The 18,137-nt window shown below is 40.6% G+C and overlaps 1 protein-coding gene across 26 annotated transcripts in view; it reads right to left on the reverse strand.

Annotated features, from left to right (window-relative positions):
* cacna1ba (calcium channel, voltage-dependent, N type, alpha 1B subunit, a) overlaps window positions 1–18,137 on the reverse strand; it is a 179,524-nt gene that overhangs the window by 14,000 nt on the left and 147,387 nt on the right. For 14 of the 26 annotated variants that reach the window (XM_030417888.1, XM_030417887.1, XM_030417876.1 and 11 more), the window contains 8 exons: window positions 15,498–15,648; window positions 14,343–14,470; window positions 14,007–14,103; window positions 9,900–10,005; window positions 8,744–8,851; window positions 5,278–5,393; window positions 4,416–4,597; window positions 2,444–2,576 (listed from right to left, as the gene is read on the reverse strand). In XM_030417888.1, coding sequence (XP_030273748.1) covers window positions 2,444–2,576; window positions 4,416–4,597; window positions 5,278–5,393; window positions 8,744–8,851; window positions 9,900–10,005; window positions 14,007–14,103; window positions 14,343–14,470; window positions 15,498–15,648 — 1,021 coding nt within the window. Of the gene's footprint in view, window positions 1–2,443; window positions 2,577–4,415; window positions 4,598–5,277; window positions 5,394–8,743; window positions 8,852–9,899; window positions 10,006–13,040; window positions 13,138–14,006; window positions 14,104–14,342; window positions 14,471–15,497; window positions 15,649–18,137 lie in introns of all 26 variants that reach the window. The other 12 variants (XM_030417891.1, XM_030417890.1, XM_030417884.1 and 9 more) reach the window with 2 other exon arrangements.

Consider the following 18,137-nt stretch of genomic DNA (forward strand, 5'->3'; position numbering starts at 1 on the left):
ATTAAAACAGGAGAAGATCAAAAAAGGGGAAACCCCCTTAATTCAAATACAATAAGACATACATAGAAAACATAAGTAAGTCTCTAGGATCACCCCTCATCTAACAAAGGCCTGCTTCTCTCTGCCATTGAGCCCAGGCAACTATTCATGGCACATGTAAAATGTATAACATGCATAAACCATAACAAACTGTTGTGTTCATTCTGGCTCAAATGACCTACACCAAGGAGGTTATGTTTTTACCTTTGTTTCTTTGTTTGTTGGTTGGTTTGTTGGCAGGAATACACAAAAACTACTGAACAGATTTCCTCTAAACTTGGATGCAGGATGGGTCTCAGGCCAGAATAGACCCCGTTAACCTTTTGAGCTGATCCAGATAAAGAGATGGATCCAAGAATTGTTCTCACTTTCTTTAACATGGTGAGATAGGATGTTTTTCGTTAATTTCTCAGGAAATAAAGCATTGATCTTAAATCAGGTATATTGAGGTGTCAGGTATCTATATGTGAACACAACTTAAAGTGGACTGTTAGGTCTTCACAGAGGTACATTCATGCGCAAAAGTTTCCATCCACTTGTCAGGAACATGTATATCATGTCAGTCTTCAGTTCCAATGATTTCTATAGCTCTTAACTGTTCACCAACACCAAGCATTCCGCCTGCAATTTGGGTGTGTGATCTTTGACATACAAATCACAAAGATAGTACAATCATGCTTTCTCCAACTTAGGAACATTGCAAAAGTTAAACACTTTCTATCTCGAGCAGAAATAATCCATGCATTCATCTCATCACGCCTGGATTATTGCAACGCCCTGTTTGGGCGGCTCAGCCAAAAGGTCATCGCCCATCTCCAGCTTGTTCAGAACTCGGCTGCCAGACTTAACTAATTCTAAAAGACATGCCCATATAACTCCCATCCTTGCAACGCTGAAATGGCTACCTGTTAAATCCAAAACTGATTTTAAACTTTTACTAATTACTTTTAAAGCCCTACTTACATCACATATTTACTTGTGCCCTATGAACCTAGCTGCTGCCTGTGCTCCTCAGGTAGGACCCTCCTGACTGCTTCTCCAACAGATCAAAAATATACATACAGTAACTTCAATAATCAATTTTGGTGATTAAAGATATTTGTGTGAATCAAATGTTCTTTGTAGTATTACCTCTTAGCTTCTTCTGAGAGACTATGATTGATAACAGCTGGTGACCTTTCTGGGATCATTTTAATAGGGCTTGTTTGACACACCCATGGCCCATTCAGTCTAAGAAGCTCAGCATTGATCTGAAAGAGCACATTATTGATTCGAACAAGTCAGGAAAGTCACTTGGAGCCATTTTAAAGCAGTTACAGGTCCAAAGATCAACTGTACAAACAACCATTTGTAAGTATAAAGTGCATGGCTCAGTTGCGTCACTGCCAGATCCAGAAGAAAACACAAACTATCACCTGCTGCTGGGAGTAAACTGGTCAGGGGGGTCGAGGGTCAACCAAAAACCAACAAAAAGCAAGTCTGCAATGAATTCGAAGCTGCTGGAAGACAGGCGTCAGTGTCCACAGTCAAGCGTGTTTTACATCGACTTAAGCTGAGAGGCTGTTTTGTTAGAAAGAGGCCCTTGATTCTGACGCACCTTAAAGCTTGACTGAAATTTGCTGCTGATCACATGGACAAAGAAAAAACCTTCTGGAGGAGAACTCTGTGGTCCCATGAAACAAGAGTTGTTTGGTGACAATGAGCAGCAATATGTTTGGAGGAGAGAAGGTGAGGCCTTTAACTCAAAGAACACCAGACCTACTGTCAAGCATGGTGCTGGTAGTATTATGCTGCTTATTGCTGCCAGTGGATCTGCTGCTCTAAAGAAAGCAACTGGAATAATGAAGAAGGAGGATGTTCTACAGATTCTTCAATGTCAAATCCTCAGCAGAAGATTGGCTCTGGGTTGCAGTTGGGTGTTCCAACAGGACAATGATCCCAAACACGTATCAGAAGTGGTGTATGTATATGTTTGATCCAGCAGATTTGGTCACATTTTCAGAGGATAGACTAAATTAATTACTGAACCAAACTTCATGAATCTTTTTGTGACAAAGTAGTTTGTGTTCCACTCATTAATCACAGTAACATGAGAGCAGTAGAAATCACTGGAACTGAAGACTGGCATGTTATACATGTTCTTTACAAGTGGATTGAGACTTTTGACCAGGACTGTATGCGCTCTACTGAGTGCCTTCCAACTTTTGTATATTTACTTGACAGGTGTTTACATCAACACTTATTTGAATACTTTTTTAACAGATATCTAACCCTCCTTAGAACATTCTAGCATCTAACATGACCAAGCTATAGCTTTAGATACTTAGGATACATTGTATATACAATGGATGTACAATAAATTATATATTCAGAGCATGTGTTAGAGATATATAACATACAGTACCTGAATAACAGCAGTGTCCGGTGTGTCCTCTGAAGGGCCCCTGGACATGTTTCTCTTAGTCTTAGCTCGGGGTGCCTCCTTTGGTTTTTCCATCACCCAGGAAGATGATGGCTTGATGTGGTCATGACCTGGCCTGTGTGTTATATCAGTCGCAGCTCAGCATAGTAATGATAATATTAATAATACTCCTCCTACTGCCCCCCCCCCCCCCCCCCAACTACTACTACTACTACTATTACTACTTTAAAGCTTAAATTGTTTATAAAACATGGAAAATTGCACTTTGAGGTATTTTACACTTTGAGTACTGTACATGCCATGGGCACTACTGCTTTGTTCCTTTAGACAGAACTACTACCAATACTGCAACTACTGCTGCTACTTCTACTACTACTGCTAATACTGCTACTACTACTACTACTTAGAATAAAAACAACTTTATGTATTCTACAAAACAGATTTACACGATAAACAATACAGCACAATAAAATAACAATGTTGGAAAAAATAGAATAAAACAACAATAAAATACTACATGACATTGTAGTGCACTGCACATAAATTGGAACTGTTACAGCATCAACATCCAAAGAGGTCAAAAGCCTTTGATTCTACACTAGTCAGTCAGAACTGAGGAAGGTTTTAGGTGAAATGCCTTTAAGATCTAGAGCCCAGTTCTCCAATGTTCACACTGATCTATAGTTCAGAGTACAATTTAACCTGTTGATTTTTGTTGCAACAAGGCAACACTATATGGATATGTGGTTATTAAACAAATCCAAAATATAAATCTGTTTGGTGTTTACTGAAGAAGAGAGGATTATTGAAGTATTATTCAACACATACTGATATCACTGAACACATGGTGGAAAAAACACAAATAGGCGAAGCAGTACAGTCACAGCAGTAGTTTTCATGTACACATGTACTGTATTTATCAAACAGATGCAACAGGCTGAAGTCACAGTTTGTGTGTTATGTTTGAGAGTTGGCAGTATTAATTTTCTCTTTCTCACAAAATTCGTTAAGAAAAGGTCATGTAAACTATAGGGGGTGACACAGGTTGACTGAGGTTGATTGTATTCTGCTGCCATCTTAGTAAATCAGGCACTGAATACAGACAGAGCCCAACCACTAATTCAATGAAAACCACTCTGCACATATGTGCAGTGTAATTTTCTCAGTAACTCAGTCTTAATCTTTTTTTCATAAAGGTCCCATATTGTAGAAAGTAGAGCCTAATGAGGCTTGATCACAGATATACTTGTATAGGCATATATGTAGTCCAGGATTATACTACATTTTTGAGATTATAATGCAGAAAAGGGTTCTTCTAGTAATTAAAATTATTACATTCCCAGTGATATTTACTGTTTCAGTGCACTGTTTATTGTAACAGAGTAAAATATCCTGCCTCCATTAAATATCTTTGCCACAAGTGTTTGATAGCACAGCCATGGTTACAAAAACCCTGCCTAGAGTGCTGATGTGGAACCCTGCTGTGAGAGCTGCCCAATCAGAGCAGACTGTTCCTTCAGGGGGGGACTTAGAGGGTCAGGCACTAAAATGGAATCGACCTTAAAGTGATAGTTTGGGTCTTTTGATGTGGGGTTGTTTGAGGTACTTATCCCTAGTGTGATACCTGCAGTAGATGGCCATCATCTCGCTTGCTGGTTTAGGCAGTACAAAGCCCTGCTTCCTGCCAGCGCTGCATGCTGTTCCTCTGCTCCAGCAGGGAGCTGACGGTCATCTACTGCAGGTAACACATTGACTAGGGCTAAGTACCTCATACAAACATGCATAAATCAAATGACCCATACTATCCCTTTAAAGCGGTAAACTACCCAACAACCTGCTGAAAACCTACCTTGATTCAAAGTGTTGATGTTGTAAAGTCACACTTTTACACTGGATGTAGTTTTTAGTCTTGATGTGTTAACTTAAGTTTGGTTTCCTGAAGCGTTGAACTTACAGCGTGCCTCCATTGGTGAGGGAGTTGGAGCTAGGTCTGGTCTGTGGCTGAGACTTGGCATGGGATTTGGGCTGGGGCTGAAGCATGCTGGGAGGCTCCACACTGTTTAACATCATAGGCAGATCTTTCTCCTGCATGTGAGTCAGAGGCAGCAATGGCTTAAACAGAGCCCCGACCTTGCACTGTGGAGGAGAGACGGATGGCAACATGCTGAAGACATTCAGAGGCAGCAGGCAGAATATTGTTGGATCCAGGTCTGACAGCGGGGGCTTAGTGCCAACCCAGATGTGAAGACTTGGGCCAGAATATTCATTTCTTGCAGTCATGCTTATATGTAGTACATGTGTGCTTATATTTTAAGTGTTTATGAGTGGAAACAAACATGCACCTGTGCAGTAGATGTGTGATAACGCAATAACCCCCAGCGAGCAGACAAATGCAGGTTTGGCCGTGACTGGTACATGTACATTAAATATCAGCTCTGTGCTTTTACTCTGAAAACATTGTATTGGGTAAGCAGTAGAAATGTTTTGTAATCCACTACTTAATGGCTAGTGGATACAAAAGTACCATCTTTGCATGTGTGTATACATGCAGGCAAACAGTGAAAGTGTGTATCAGTGTGTGCAGGCATGAGTTATGTGGCTGCATGCAAACAGGTTTGCAGTACTGCAGTGCATGTGTGTGTGCGTGTGGGTGTGTGTGTGTGTGTGTGTGTGTGTGTGTGGGTGTGTGTGTGTGTGTGTGTGTGTGTGTGTGTGCGTGTGGGTGTGTGTGTGTGTGTGTGTGTGTGTGTGTGTGTGTGTGTGTGTGTGTTTGTGTAGTGTGTAGTGTGCAGGCACATGATGTGTGCATGTTGTACCTGGGAGCCTGACGCACTCTGTTGTTGCTGCAGCTGCTGCCTCCTTGCTCGGTTCTGCTTATAGTAGTCGAAGATCATCAGGGCTGCATAAACCTTCCCTACTGTCAGTTCATTGGCTGAGGAGGTGAGGAGAGAAGAAATTATAAGAAAGAAGACAGGAAAAAAGAGAGGAGAGGAGAGGAGAGGAGAGGAGATTCTGCTGACCAGTGGCGGCTGGTGACTGAAAAAATTGGGGAGGACAGGAGGAAAACCAGTCCACGGTGTCATGTTATTTTATACAAGTCAACTAATTAACCCTACTTTCTTATATTCAATGAAAATTAAGCAATAAAACAATGACTTACAAGACTTCTTTAAAAAACATTTCATTAAAAGGCTAATATACAAGACAAAAGAAAATATAAATTTGTATCCCTTTTGGGATCCAAACCCCAGTCACCTGAATGGCAGGCAACTACGCTACCCCCTGTGCTATCTTAGCACTCAACGCATGGATTTCATGACAGTGGCTTTGTTGCTGCTCTGTATTGTGTGCTCTGTAACTGTGTTGCTGTCCCGGTCGTGCCGCTAACTTTATGTCCTCCAGCAGGACGAACGAAAGAAACGAAAACTATGAATTATCTTTCTGACTGCTTCTCTCTGATTTCTCCTAACAGTTTTTTTTCTTTCGGAAATGTGCTTATATTTCCTTTGAAACTGATTCCAATATCGCTGAAAACTCCATATTTCTTGTCCGAGCATGGCGGGCAGTTAAAGCTGTAAAATACATAGAAGTATTTTTTGTTTACGGTTGTATAAATGTGAGAATGAAATTTGGGAACTGTTATTGGACCAACCTGCTGTCAATTTTGTATTCTGGCTGCTGATTGGTAAGGGAGGACGTCCTCCCTTAGCGCGTCATTTTACGTGTCTTAGCCAATCATAGATCAGCATGAAAAAATCCTGAATGCATTGAGTGAATGGAAGGAGATCCCTCCCACGGAGGACAGAAGCCCTCCGTCCTCCTCTAGCCCCCACCTTCCTGCTCCCTGCTCCTCTCACAGACTGCTCTGTCTCCTCCGGCTGCAGCTGTCGCTGTTCAACCGTTTCAGGTGGATTTTCTTCCAAAGAAGAAACTTTTTTTATGATATAATATATATATGATATTTTATAAATGATACTGAGATTTGGTAATGATTTATTTCAACCAGTTACTCTTTCTTAAAAAAAAAATTGATCTTCCTCTTGCCTCTCAAAAATAGAGGAGGACCAACCTCCTCTGCCTCTATGGATGAGCCTCCTCTGCTGCTGACTCACTCCTCTCTCGTTATTCCATCTCGTTTTGTCTGCCTGTCTCCCTAATGGTTTAGTTTAAACAAAATGAACTTCTTACAGTGAGTGATTAGATAAATTCCATGTTTAAAATAGAGTTTCAAGGTAAACAAAATCAGCATTTGGACAGATTTGAATGGAAATGCCTTTGTGTTAGGTGGTGAACACAATTCTTGTCAGCAATAGCAAAGTCCACAACTGCACAGCAATTCTTGTCTTTACAGGCACTAATGCTGATTGACACACCAATACTGACCCGGGCCACTGTTTATCACACTGCTGTAAGTAGAAATCTTTCACTTTTACTTCTGCTCACAACAATAAAAGCCATTAATCACATTTCTTGCTTCTTAAAAACACTCATACATTTAAGAGCTCCAGAGGTCTCTGATGTTGGTTAAAGGTAGATCTTTGATAATTGCATGAGAGAAACATAGAAAATATATATGATGGATTACAATAAATGAGCTGAAGTTCTATGTTCTATAATTCAGAGTAGGGTAGGTGCAGCCAATATTTGAATACAAGAAAGTTTTGTGTGCGCACAAGGAACATTCACTTTTTTTTAGCCCCATGTCCCTTTAGGACATTTGTGACCTGATATGATTAAAACATTTTTTTTTTTCAAAATTAGGTTATTAGTCAATGACTCTGACAGGGTAACTCCAAAGAACCTTGTATAAGAGAAAAGGAGCCATATTATCTCATTACATACTGTCATGATGGTAATAACTCAGAAGCGTTCAGGGGCGATTTACTTAATGATGAACTGTCCTTTATGAAAATGAGCTAGTTTGAGCTAGGCTAGCTGAGTTAGTTAGGGTGTGAACATTTATAGTTGAACTTTCACAATAAGACATCATTGTTTAATTCTAAAGTTAGTGTACAGTGAAAGAGATTGTAGTGATACACTGTGATAAAAATAAACACTACTGACACTATGACAATGATTACACATCCCATACCTTCTGATGTTGTCCATAATTCAGTTACTTTTGATAAAGAGTGTGTCACCCACTTTTCCATCTCCTGAACACCCAGGTTGTGACAAGGAGAAAAGGCTATTACAGTTTTTCTTAATTGCTAAAACACTAAAAGCCATTGGCTCAACAAAGTTTGCAGTTGCCTGAACTCATTTAGCTAATTGTGCAGTCTATTGTCAATACCATAAACCATTTCACATGGTAAAACACAATTTGCAGATCTCACTTAGACTTTTCAGCAGAACTCTGAACACATTGTCATTCTCAAAACACATGTCATCCATACTGGTAAACACAAGTGGCAACAACCAAATACAAAAAGAGAACACATATCATTGATTAAACACAACCACTCAAAATTGATTTCACTTGTTTCAAATCATGTGACACAACCAATATAAGCCAGTTCAGAGCCCTGTTGCCTCAGGAGGGAAAATATTGCTTGTGATGTCGACGAAGTGCTCTGGCCTGAGCCAGCCCAAAGACAAGAAGAAGCACATTGATCCCTTTACTCCTTTGATTTTTGCATTGTATACTGTAGTACAGTGCATTGTAGGCTGTATACTGTACAATAAACAAATTGTCTGGCCCTGAACATTGTGCTTTACATTTGTTTACAGTAGTGACTGCTCAATAGATTTTGACTGGTTGCAGGTTCATATCAACTAAGAACAAGAATTACAGTATCACAGGAACAAAGGACAAGTCTGTGAGATGTAGGGTACAGTGCTGTAAAAATAGGGGTGCAAAGAGGAGGAAGAACAAAAAAAATTGCACAGAGCAAAGCAGAGTATAATTTCTGATCAGTTTTGAGCTACTATAGAACATGTTTTCATTCATCAAAAGACAATGACGGAAAAATATGAAATTTGTTTTGAGATTAAAAATGTACTTCTCCCTGAGAACTATATGTTTTGAACAACGTGTTTTCTATTTTTTGGTGTATTGTTTACTGACTGCTTGATAGTGTATATCATTCTGATCACTTTGTTCACTTTGTTGCATGAGGAGTCGGAGGTTTTGTAAATAGTGCTTGAAGCTGAGGTTTTGTGTTTAATGTTTTCAGAAAATGAAGCAAGGTTTCAGAAATTGTGTTTTAGCAATTGAGAAAAACTGTAAGGTGATTGTGTAATACAGCGTGGCCAGAAGGTAGAACATGTTGAGAAGCTTACGTTTATGTGGCGTCACCAGCAGGTCCATGGTCTTTTGAGAGAGGCTGGGCCACACTGTGGACAACTCCTTCTTTAACTCTGCATCAGATAATCGCTGGGCTACCATTCCTGGAAATCCACAGAGAGATGAGAGAGAGAGAGAGAGAGGGAGAGAGAGAGAGAGAGAGAGAGAGAGAGAGAGAGAGAGAGAGAGAGAGAGAGGGAGATACTTTTAACATCTTATTGACACACTAAGACCAGTCACAGCACCATGTAGTGTGTTTTATAAAGGGACAGAAAAAGTCACAGAATCATCTTCTTATTGTGGTATGGTTCATTCTAAATTAACAACACAAAGCAAGTCAAGTGGTAATGAGTTGTTACTGAGATGAGGCACAATGAGAATTCCTCATTAACAGTGCAGATAGAGGCAGTGAAGCCAGGCAAGAGAATCCAGCAGACGGCACAAAACCTTCTAATGAGTCCAACTGGGAATCACATTTGCCTGTTTCTAGCTCAGAGAACAACAAGCAGTAGCTGGCTCTTGAACACATTTGTCACTCTGGCATTTCACATAACATTACAGTGAGGTTTAACATTGAGAAATGTGTCATTTATAATTTGACCTCATTGTATTGGTTATTTGGGTTAAAGTGCATCTCTAACAATCTGTCTAAACCAGACACCTTTGACACCAATATATGATGTCAATCATACAGAAATCAGATGTATGACATAAATAATTATGGATTTAAGGTCTAAGTTTGCACAGGGAAAGCAATGTGTCAGTTTTTCTCCTCAGTCTGGTGTGCAGGATTTAAGTTGACTTCGGGGGCAGAAATTCAATATAACATTCACATTTATGCTGTTGTTAGTGTATAATCACCTGAAACTAAGAAACGTTGTGTCTTCATTAACTTAGAGTGAGACTTCTATATCTACAGAGGGAGTTGGTCCTCTTCGAAAGGGTCAACCACGTAGCCCCGCCATGTGCCTTTCACATTTTCAGTGACCACTATAGGCGAAGATGTTTCTTTATTTGTGTGTTCTGTATATAAGATAAAGGGATATTCTGCTTGTCCCAGTGACTGAAAACCAGAGAGATGGCCTTCACATTAGTCTGTTTTACAAACATTTCTTCTCTTCTATTTTAGAAGGTGTGGCGTGTTTTTCTGACCTGATGCCAGTTTGATCTCCAGAGCTGTGCGAATCAGGGCCATCAGGGTGGAGGTGAAGTGGACGGTGTTGTCATCAGCGATGGGCATGTTCATTTTGACAAGGCGCTGTGGAAAGGAGATGAGTGGTGACAGAGAGATGTTAGGTCACTGAGTGATAACAAATAGTCTAATCAGAACATACAATTCACCCAGAGAAATCAATCTGTGTGCTGCTGTGATCCAATACTTACTATTTATTCACTGTCCTAGCATAAAATACCTTGAATCTTCTTTGCTAAGTTTAATTGAATATGTGCAAGTTGACCAAATGTGGCCATAATAGTAAAATGATACCGAGTCTCGGTTCAGCACACAAAAAGCCTTCTCTACAAGAACGTACAGAGGAGACAAACTAGACATACACATTCACTGCTATTGGCTACAGTATGCACTACACTGCATGTCAAAGTGCACTGGTGCAAGACTGACATTGACTGAAAAAAAGGTGAGAGAAGGCGTGTAACGCATAACCATGAAGGTGCCTCGACAGTCGCAGGAGCTCGACTCTGTGGTTGCCATCCTAGCAATCATCAACTTAGAGTTGAGGAAAGTTGGGTATGCTCTACATGTACAGTGGCAGCTATAAAAAAAAGTGTCCATTCCACCAAGCTTAGGCAGCCTTAGCAGGAAGACTTCATGTAAGACTTATGACACCACTAGATGATTACAGAATGCTGAGGGATTGTTGCTGTAAGAGTTGAGCTCCCCTGAACACAAAAAGCATTCACCTACATGTGCTATCAGTGGCAGTGCAGAAATCAAGAAAGACCAGATTCAGAATGAGACGGGGATGGAGAGTTGAGGGGCAAACACACGCATACTACCACGCTAATTTGCATGTGTTCACACACTCAATTAACACATAGTACATACACGCAGGCTTTACATTCACTCAGAAAGACAGCAGAAACATTTGAAATTGTAAAAGACAAGTATAGAATATCTTAACCAGGTCCCTTTTACGAATATTTTTACAGTCTGATATAAAAATTGTGGACATGCGACATTGTGTCCATATGAACATTATATGATCCTGGTTTTATTGAGAACTGATCACAGGTCTTTGTATTCACACCTAGTACTATCATCTTGATTTAGGCTACATTGTGTGTAGATCTCAACAAGCCTTATTTGGTAGCTGGAGCTGCTGGACTTGTCAACTAACATTACAACTAACTAACACCTAACATGAAGGCAATAAACACTGGCCCTAAAACATGCACTTCAGTATCATTCCAGACAGAAAGACTGTGAGATGATGAACTCACTTTTCTGAATGTCACAAACAAACCTTTTCCTTGACAACAAAATGAAAGTTGAAGCTTAATCATTAATTGGTCTTTTTTTTTTTCATGCCAGTCTGACTGTCATAAATCTAAGTGCTGTATCGTAGCTAACTGGACTTGTTTCAGTTTCTTGAAGACGTTTCACCTCTCATCCAAGAGGCTTCTTCACTTGGCAGCTAACTGGAGAGGAGTTGCAGGCTTTTAAACTCTGTGTGGGTGTGACCTTACAGAGTCATTAAGGGCACATGCGAGCTCTGAGTTTCAGAGCCATTAGGGCCACTTGTGGGTCGTTGACCTAACCAGCCTTCATGTGGGTTGCCAAGGCTAGGTGAGCCCCAGTTGTGAATGGTTGTTAAGGTGTCTGGGGAGGGAGCTCAGTACAGCGTTGTAGGTGGGTGATGTTAGGCCACGTCCTATGTTCAAAGACCATCAGTTCCAGTTTTACATAGGTCGATAATTTGACGCCTCTCTCAAACCATCTGTCTTCGCTGGCCAAGATGCTTACATTGTTCAACTTGCTCAACTAACTCTCATACAGTTCCGTAGAAGTGGAAGCCAGAGGTCTCCAGCCCAACAGTCTCCCAAGATGCTGCTGCTGTACAAGAGATGGCAAGGCGGGGGCTGCGATACTGTAAGTGACCTTTTCTTCATTGAACTCCTGGCTAGTGCTAGTCAACATATTGTTTTGATCGCATTATTGTGATATGATATTGTCTTGTTTTTTTGTATATGGTGATATTACATAAGTGTTGTCTTTTCCTGGTTTTAAAGGCTCATTGCAGCAAAGTGATGTCATTTTCTTACAAGATAGTTCCACTTAGACATTCTAAACACATAACTGATGATCATTGATCAGAAATCTGACTGTGTTCTTATTTTAGTACAAATAGTTCAATTGTTATTGAAGTATTTTGTCAAGATATTATAATATTTGCTTTTGTCAAGCATTTATTAAGTGCGTATTATATAGCTTAAAATATCTTAAATTACCTAAAAATTATTTTAAGGCCCAGCCCTACACCTGGCTGAGATCTGATCACAATGTTAGCAGGTGTTGATGACGATGATCACAATGCTCTGTGTGCACTGACACCTGCATTTACATCAATTCAGATAAGATATCCAGATGGAATCACATGTTAATATCAATTGGAAATTTGGTCTATTTTCAAATAATATTCAGCAAAAGATAAAATAAAATTGACGTAATTTTGTCAATGCTGTGCAGCACTTACACAAACACACAGGCAAACACAAATATCTCTAACAGTGGATAGACGAGATGAGATGAGATGAGAGAAGGAATGAGAGGAGATGGGCAGCAGAGACAAACCCACAATGTGAAAAGCACACATAAAAAGTGTTACTCCCACAGAGAAGCAACAGAAGCGGCACACAGGCGCACACACACACACACACACACATGCGCGCAAACACACACACACACACACACACACACACACACTGCTCCACAAAATGAAACCCCAACTTGAGCGAATCATTCAAAGGAATAGTGACATAAAGTGACACATTTCCTCCTTAAAAACAATATATTTAAATTAACATGACTTTAAGTCCTCTCAGTTAAGCTCTATGTCATTATCATTAGTTATGGGTATTAGCCCATGCAAGCAGCTATGCTCAAAGAAACAGTAAAGAGAGTAGAAATGAGGTAGGGGCTTACACCAAAAATATAGGAGCACTAGCAAAACAAACGAGGGAACACTGCAGAGCACAGACATTGGCTTGAGTTCACGCCAATGGGAGAAAGGTTGTCGAGCACAGGGAAGAAGGTGGAGGAAGAGGAGGGTCTACCTTGTAAGCGACTCTTGGCGGACATTTCTTTCCCAAACCTAAGGGTGGGGACATGTGGAGCAGCATCTGATACATATCGAGGTACTTGATACGGCCACTTGACAGGGTAGGAAATAAAAAAATAAAATAAACATAACCCAAACAGAGAAGGATGGGGAGTTAGAGAAGGAAGAGAGGAACAAAGGGAAGAAATCAACAAAACAAGATAATAATGGAAAGGAAAAAAAAGAAATCTGTTAATAGATTTCCTAGAGTGAGATGTAAGGTGGATGTCATCCTCGGCCACTGTGTTGGGGCACAGGGATGCATCGCTGTGGAGCTCTGGATCCCTGACAGGAAACATGGGATGATAAAGAGTGAGTTTGGTGGGAGAGGGTTTGGTGGAGGAGGGGAGAGAAGAGGGGATGATGGGTTGACCCAACACACAGGATGCTGATGGGAGGGAAGAGAAATGACAGCATTGTAACAGGGATGTCTGCCTCAGCATGCTAACAGACATCCCACTGGTACTTCAACCAAGGTGCACGGAGACGAAAGGTTTCAATGCCAGCCCGAGGATTTGTCAGGGGCTTTCACTCATAGCCTGGCTGTTCTCTGGCAGACGTCTTCATAAAAAGATCATACCACATTCGTCGAAAAAGCTTTTGATCAGATTCAGAGGTTTTAAAGATCTGAATGTGGTGATCACATTTCTTTCAAGACTTTTGAGGGTTTAATCTGATAGAAATGGGAAGTAAAAGGTGTCTGCAGTGAGAAAGAAGGCATGGCAGACGGCATGTTTGGACAATGCCGTGGCTTTGAAAGCTTTGTTTCCTCTCCGGCATCATCAACCAAAGCCAGTCAGTTTGGAGGGGCGGGTGCTAGTGTAAAGGCGATTTCATTGGTGCACAGCCATTCAGTTAAAAGTCTCTTGGCATAGAGGTACACAAAGCACCCTAGTGACGGAAATGTCTGGTATTTGCAAACCTTGTATGCTACCCTATTAGGGCAGTTCTTCCCTAAGCCAAGGGGGGGTGAGATAACGCGTAACAAATTGTACATATCCTTATAGGAAATCCGTCCGCTGTGGAAAAGAACAAGCACATACATAAACAAACGTTGAGGACAGCTTGAAATAAAACAATGATCATCAGTGGGCTGACTGCATACAACAAGGTATAGGGACAAGGTCAAGGAGTACGAGACCTCATTCAGTCACCTTAGTCACAAATGGGAAAGAGAGGAGTAAAGTTAGGGTGTCTATTCCCTCCGCTTTACTTTGTAATCTATTCTCTGGGGCCCATAGGGGAGGCTTGAACATACCATGCAGCCGGGTCGTACTCGGCCCAAACCCGGATGAACTCATCGAGGTGATGAGGCCCCAGGATGGAGGAGTCTCTTGTTAAGTACTCAAAGTTATCCATTATGACAGCCACAAACAGGTTCAGCATCTGGAACACAGACATCAGGTAGAGTTACATCTGTGTTTTGGCCTGCTCACACAGGCAACTAAAACAATCATTTTGATGTTCTGAATATGAATCTAGCATTGGGATGATCAGCTGAGCTGCTTTAGAATCTGCAAAACTATCTTATGTCAAAGTCAACTGTGGTGAATAAAGACCAGGCTCTGAGCTGTCTTCACACTGCTGACATTTGAGTGGGTGAACAGTTGAAGCGTCTGCAGCGTTACCTTGCAGGGCAGATGGACATGATAATGCCATCGCACAAATTCATCTTGCCAGGCTTTAAGCTATGCACTTTTGTCTGAACCACAGTGGTTCAGATCAGTCAGCAGCGAGTAACTACTTGCAAGTGCAGGGGTAGTTTAGATGCTATCAACAGCCAGAGATGTGACTGTTCATTCAATAAAGCCACTGCTAAAGAGGCTAGTGGAGCTGCTACAGCATCAGTTATATCAGAGCTGGAGAGCATATTTAATTGATTTAAAAAGATGCTTTCACTCTTCACTCAACTTGCCTCAGTATGAGTTTGATTGGCTCTGCTAGTGGCAGCGCTATCCCACTATTGATTTGCTATTTGGTGGAAGTTAGCCCGTGACAGACAGATGTTCTGTCCAATCTCCTGCAAGCTAATTGTGAAAGTGGCTGCCCTTTTTCAAACAGTTTCTAGCAGCACCTTCCCCGATGTTTCTGTAGAACAAGGAATAGAGTCAATGCATTTTAGCGGCATTCACCATCCTGATCTTTTGGAATACAAAGTGCTTCATATAATAGGCATGAGCTGCGCAAACAAATTACAGATCAATCTTTAGTTAGGCAGCTAACTTGATGAGCTACTGTGCCTGTGTACATGTTTCTGGCGGGCAGCAATGTTTTAAGGACCATTGGATGAACGTTACTGTGTTACTTTCTGGTGCACTACCTTCTCGCAATGTGACCCAACACTCACATGTGTCAAAATCAATCACAGGCCAAAAGTTACAGTGGTTATATTCAGGTGTGTTTCATTACTGACCAGGAAGGAGCAGAGGAAGATAAAGGAGACAAAGTAGAAGTAGGCAAAATCACTGCCGCACTCTTTGCCATGGGACCCTGATCGCTCGTCACAGGCTCGGTGACTCAAACATGATAACATGATCTCATGCCAGGCTTCACCAGTTGCGCTCCTGATACACACAATAACACAGAAAGACAGAGAGAAACAGAGCCTTGACTGAAGAGACATAAAGAGCTAGCAGAGCTCAGCAGGATGGTAGTCAGCTTCAACAACATTTAACACATATATCGGAATTCTGTGCTGTTTTACGGTAAAATGATAATTGAATTACATCTGGCTGAAAGCCTCTTGCAGCAAAAGTCAAATGTAGACTCAGTGTGTGTTGAATTAAACATGTTCACAATTGTGCTTGATGCTAAATTGAAATGTTTTGAAATTGAACTTTTTATTTTGAAGTTGATTTTCCCATTTATAACTGAAGGCCTCTGAAACCCTGGTTTTAAATCTACAAATACTTTTCTATAACAAGCAATTTTAAGTTATACACTATAAGACTCAGATAGTCTGTTTCATCAGCACTGTACACTAGCCTCACAATAAGCAAACATCCCATCAATTGCTAACAGATTTGGATCAAAAAGACACATAGTTCTGATTTGTCCTACATCTTTTTCGAACAGAGCCCACTCACCTTAACTGTTCAAAGCACAAGGTCCCCCAATCGAGGGACTTAAGTATTCAAATAAACCTTGTGGTTGCAGAGATATACTCATTTTATTATGGATATGCAATTTTCGAGCAGAGGCCTAGAAAATTGGCTTGGGGCTAAAAGGGTTTAACTCTGAACAAATAGCAAAGACAAAAACACAGGAAACAGAACATTTGAAACAAGAAACATTGTGTTATCATGAACAACCTCGAAGGTGAAAACCTGAAGATTTTCCTGTTATTATTCAACTCACAAAAAATCTAGAGAACAGCTGTGTTCAGAGTTTGAGAATGTTTCACTGGAGCTGGTTCCTGCTTCCAGGACTATGTGGCATTAGAGTAGGAACATAACAGCAATCTGTGTGTTCCTCATATTCACTCGTTCTCAGCCAATTTGTATCATCTTGCAAACATGAGGCTGGGATCAAGGATGGAGAGTGCTGCCAATCAGGTTCAACACTCCAGATAAAAGAGCAATTGTTTAAGCAATGAAAGCATTTATATGGACGAGAGAAAAGGATATATGTATGGAGTATATATGGACTTGCATTGGACATAGCGCTATTCTAAACTACCAACTACTCAAAGCACTTTACAACATTTGACACATTCACACACACATTTAAACACTGATGGCAGAGGCTGCTATGCTAGGTGCCGACATGCTCATCAGGAGTGATGCAGTGCTTCATACAAAAAGCGCTCATGGTATTTCCATCCTCAGCCATTCAATCATTCACTCACACAGTGACCAATCAGGAGTCGTTTGCGGTTCAGTGTCTCGTCTAAGGATACTTTGACATACAGCTTGAGATGTGGATCAAACCACAGATAAATGGACAAACCGCTGCCACCTACGCCACAGTCATCCTAAGTTGCCCTTTATCTAACTGTGCAGCATGTGCATTTCAAATTGACTTGACTTGACTTGTACTTAACTTGGTTATTTCTATTTTGGAATAAAAGTTACTCAACTGTCTTTATTTAACAGTTTTATTGTTGTAGTGTATTAGCAACTTAGCAGATGTGAATGTTACATAAAAAACATCTGACCATCTTATAAAACATGATGACTGTTATAGATTAAACTACCTACTACCTAAAAATGGTTAAAATTGGCATCAACCAGCCACAAGATTATAATGTAAAGCTTAATCAATATTGCATCAGTAATAATAATTGAGTAATAATAATGTATACATGCCTAGTGATACACCTTTTATATTAGCGTATTTTGTTGATAATACTCGAGGAACGCTTAAGGAACATGATATTTGTGCTGCCATAGACTTTGATGGTGAGGACCTATGTTAGCCCACCCACACACCACTACATCTGCCTCTACTGTCCAGTCTCTTAGACCGTCCCTGAATTATTAATATACTAATATTAATATTAATATAAGTACCTACTGGGCTGTCTGTTAATCTGGAAGTCCAAGTGATGACATTTTCATGAAAAAACTGTATTTGGTCAATGTGATATAATGTGCTCATGAGATTTATATTGCAAGATTTCTTATCAAAGCTGGACTGTCTAAAAAAACTATTGGTTGGTTTGTTAATTATCTTACAGACAGGTCACAGTGTGTGCAGGCAGAGGGATGCACCTCTAGCTCTCTCACTGTAAGTAAAGGTGTACCCCAGGGATCAGTCCTGGGTCCACTCCTATTCATTTTGTACATCAATGACATTGATCTAAATGTGTCAAATGTGAAATCTCACTTTTATGCTGACGATACTGTACTCTACAGCTCAGCACCCACCCCAGAAGGGGCCCTCTCCCAGTTACAACTTGCTTTTAACACGGTCCAAGAACATCTGTATGATTTAAAACTTGTTTTAAATGTTGACAAAACTAAAGTCATGGTGTTCTCTAACACAACATCAAAACCACAAAATCTGCCCTCCATCTTCTCTTCTCAGGGTCTAAAGGCTGAGTGTGTTTCCA

This window comes from Sparus aurata, chromosome 5, assembly GCF_900880675.1.
Source record: "Sparus aurata chromosome 5, fSpaAur1.1, whole genome shotgun sequence".
In the NCBI taxonomy this organism is placed as follows: domain Eukaryota; kingdom Metazoa; phylum Chordata; class Actinopteri; order Spariformes; family Sparidae; genus Sparus; species Sparus aurata.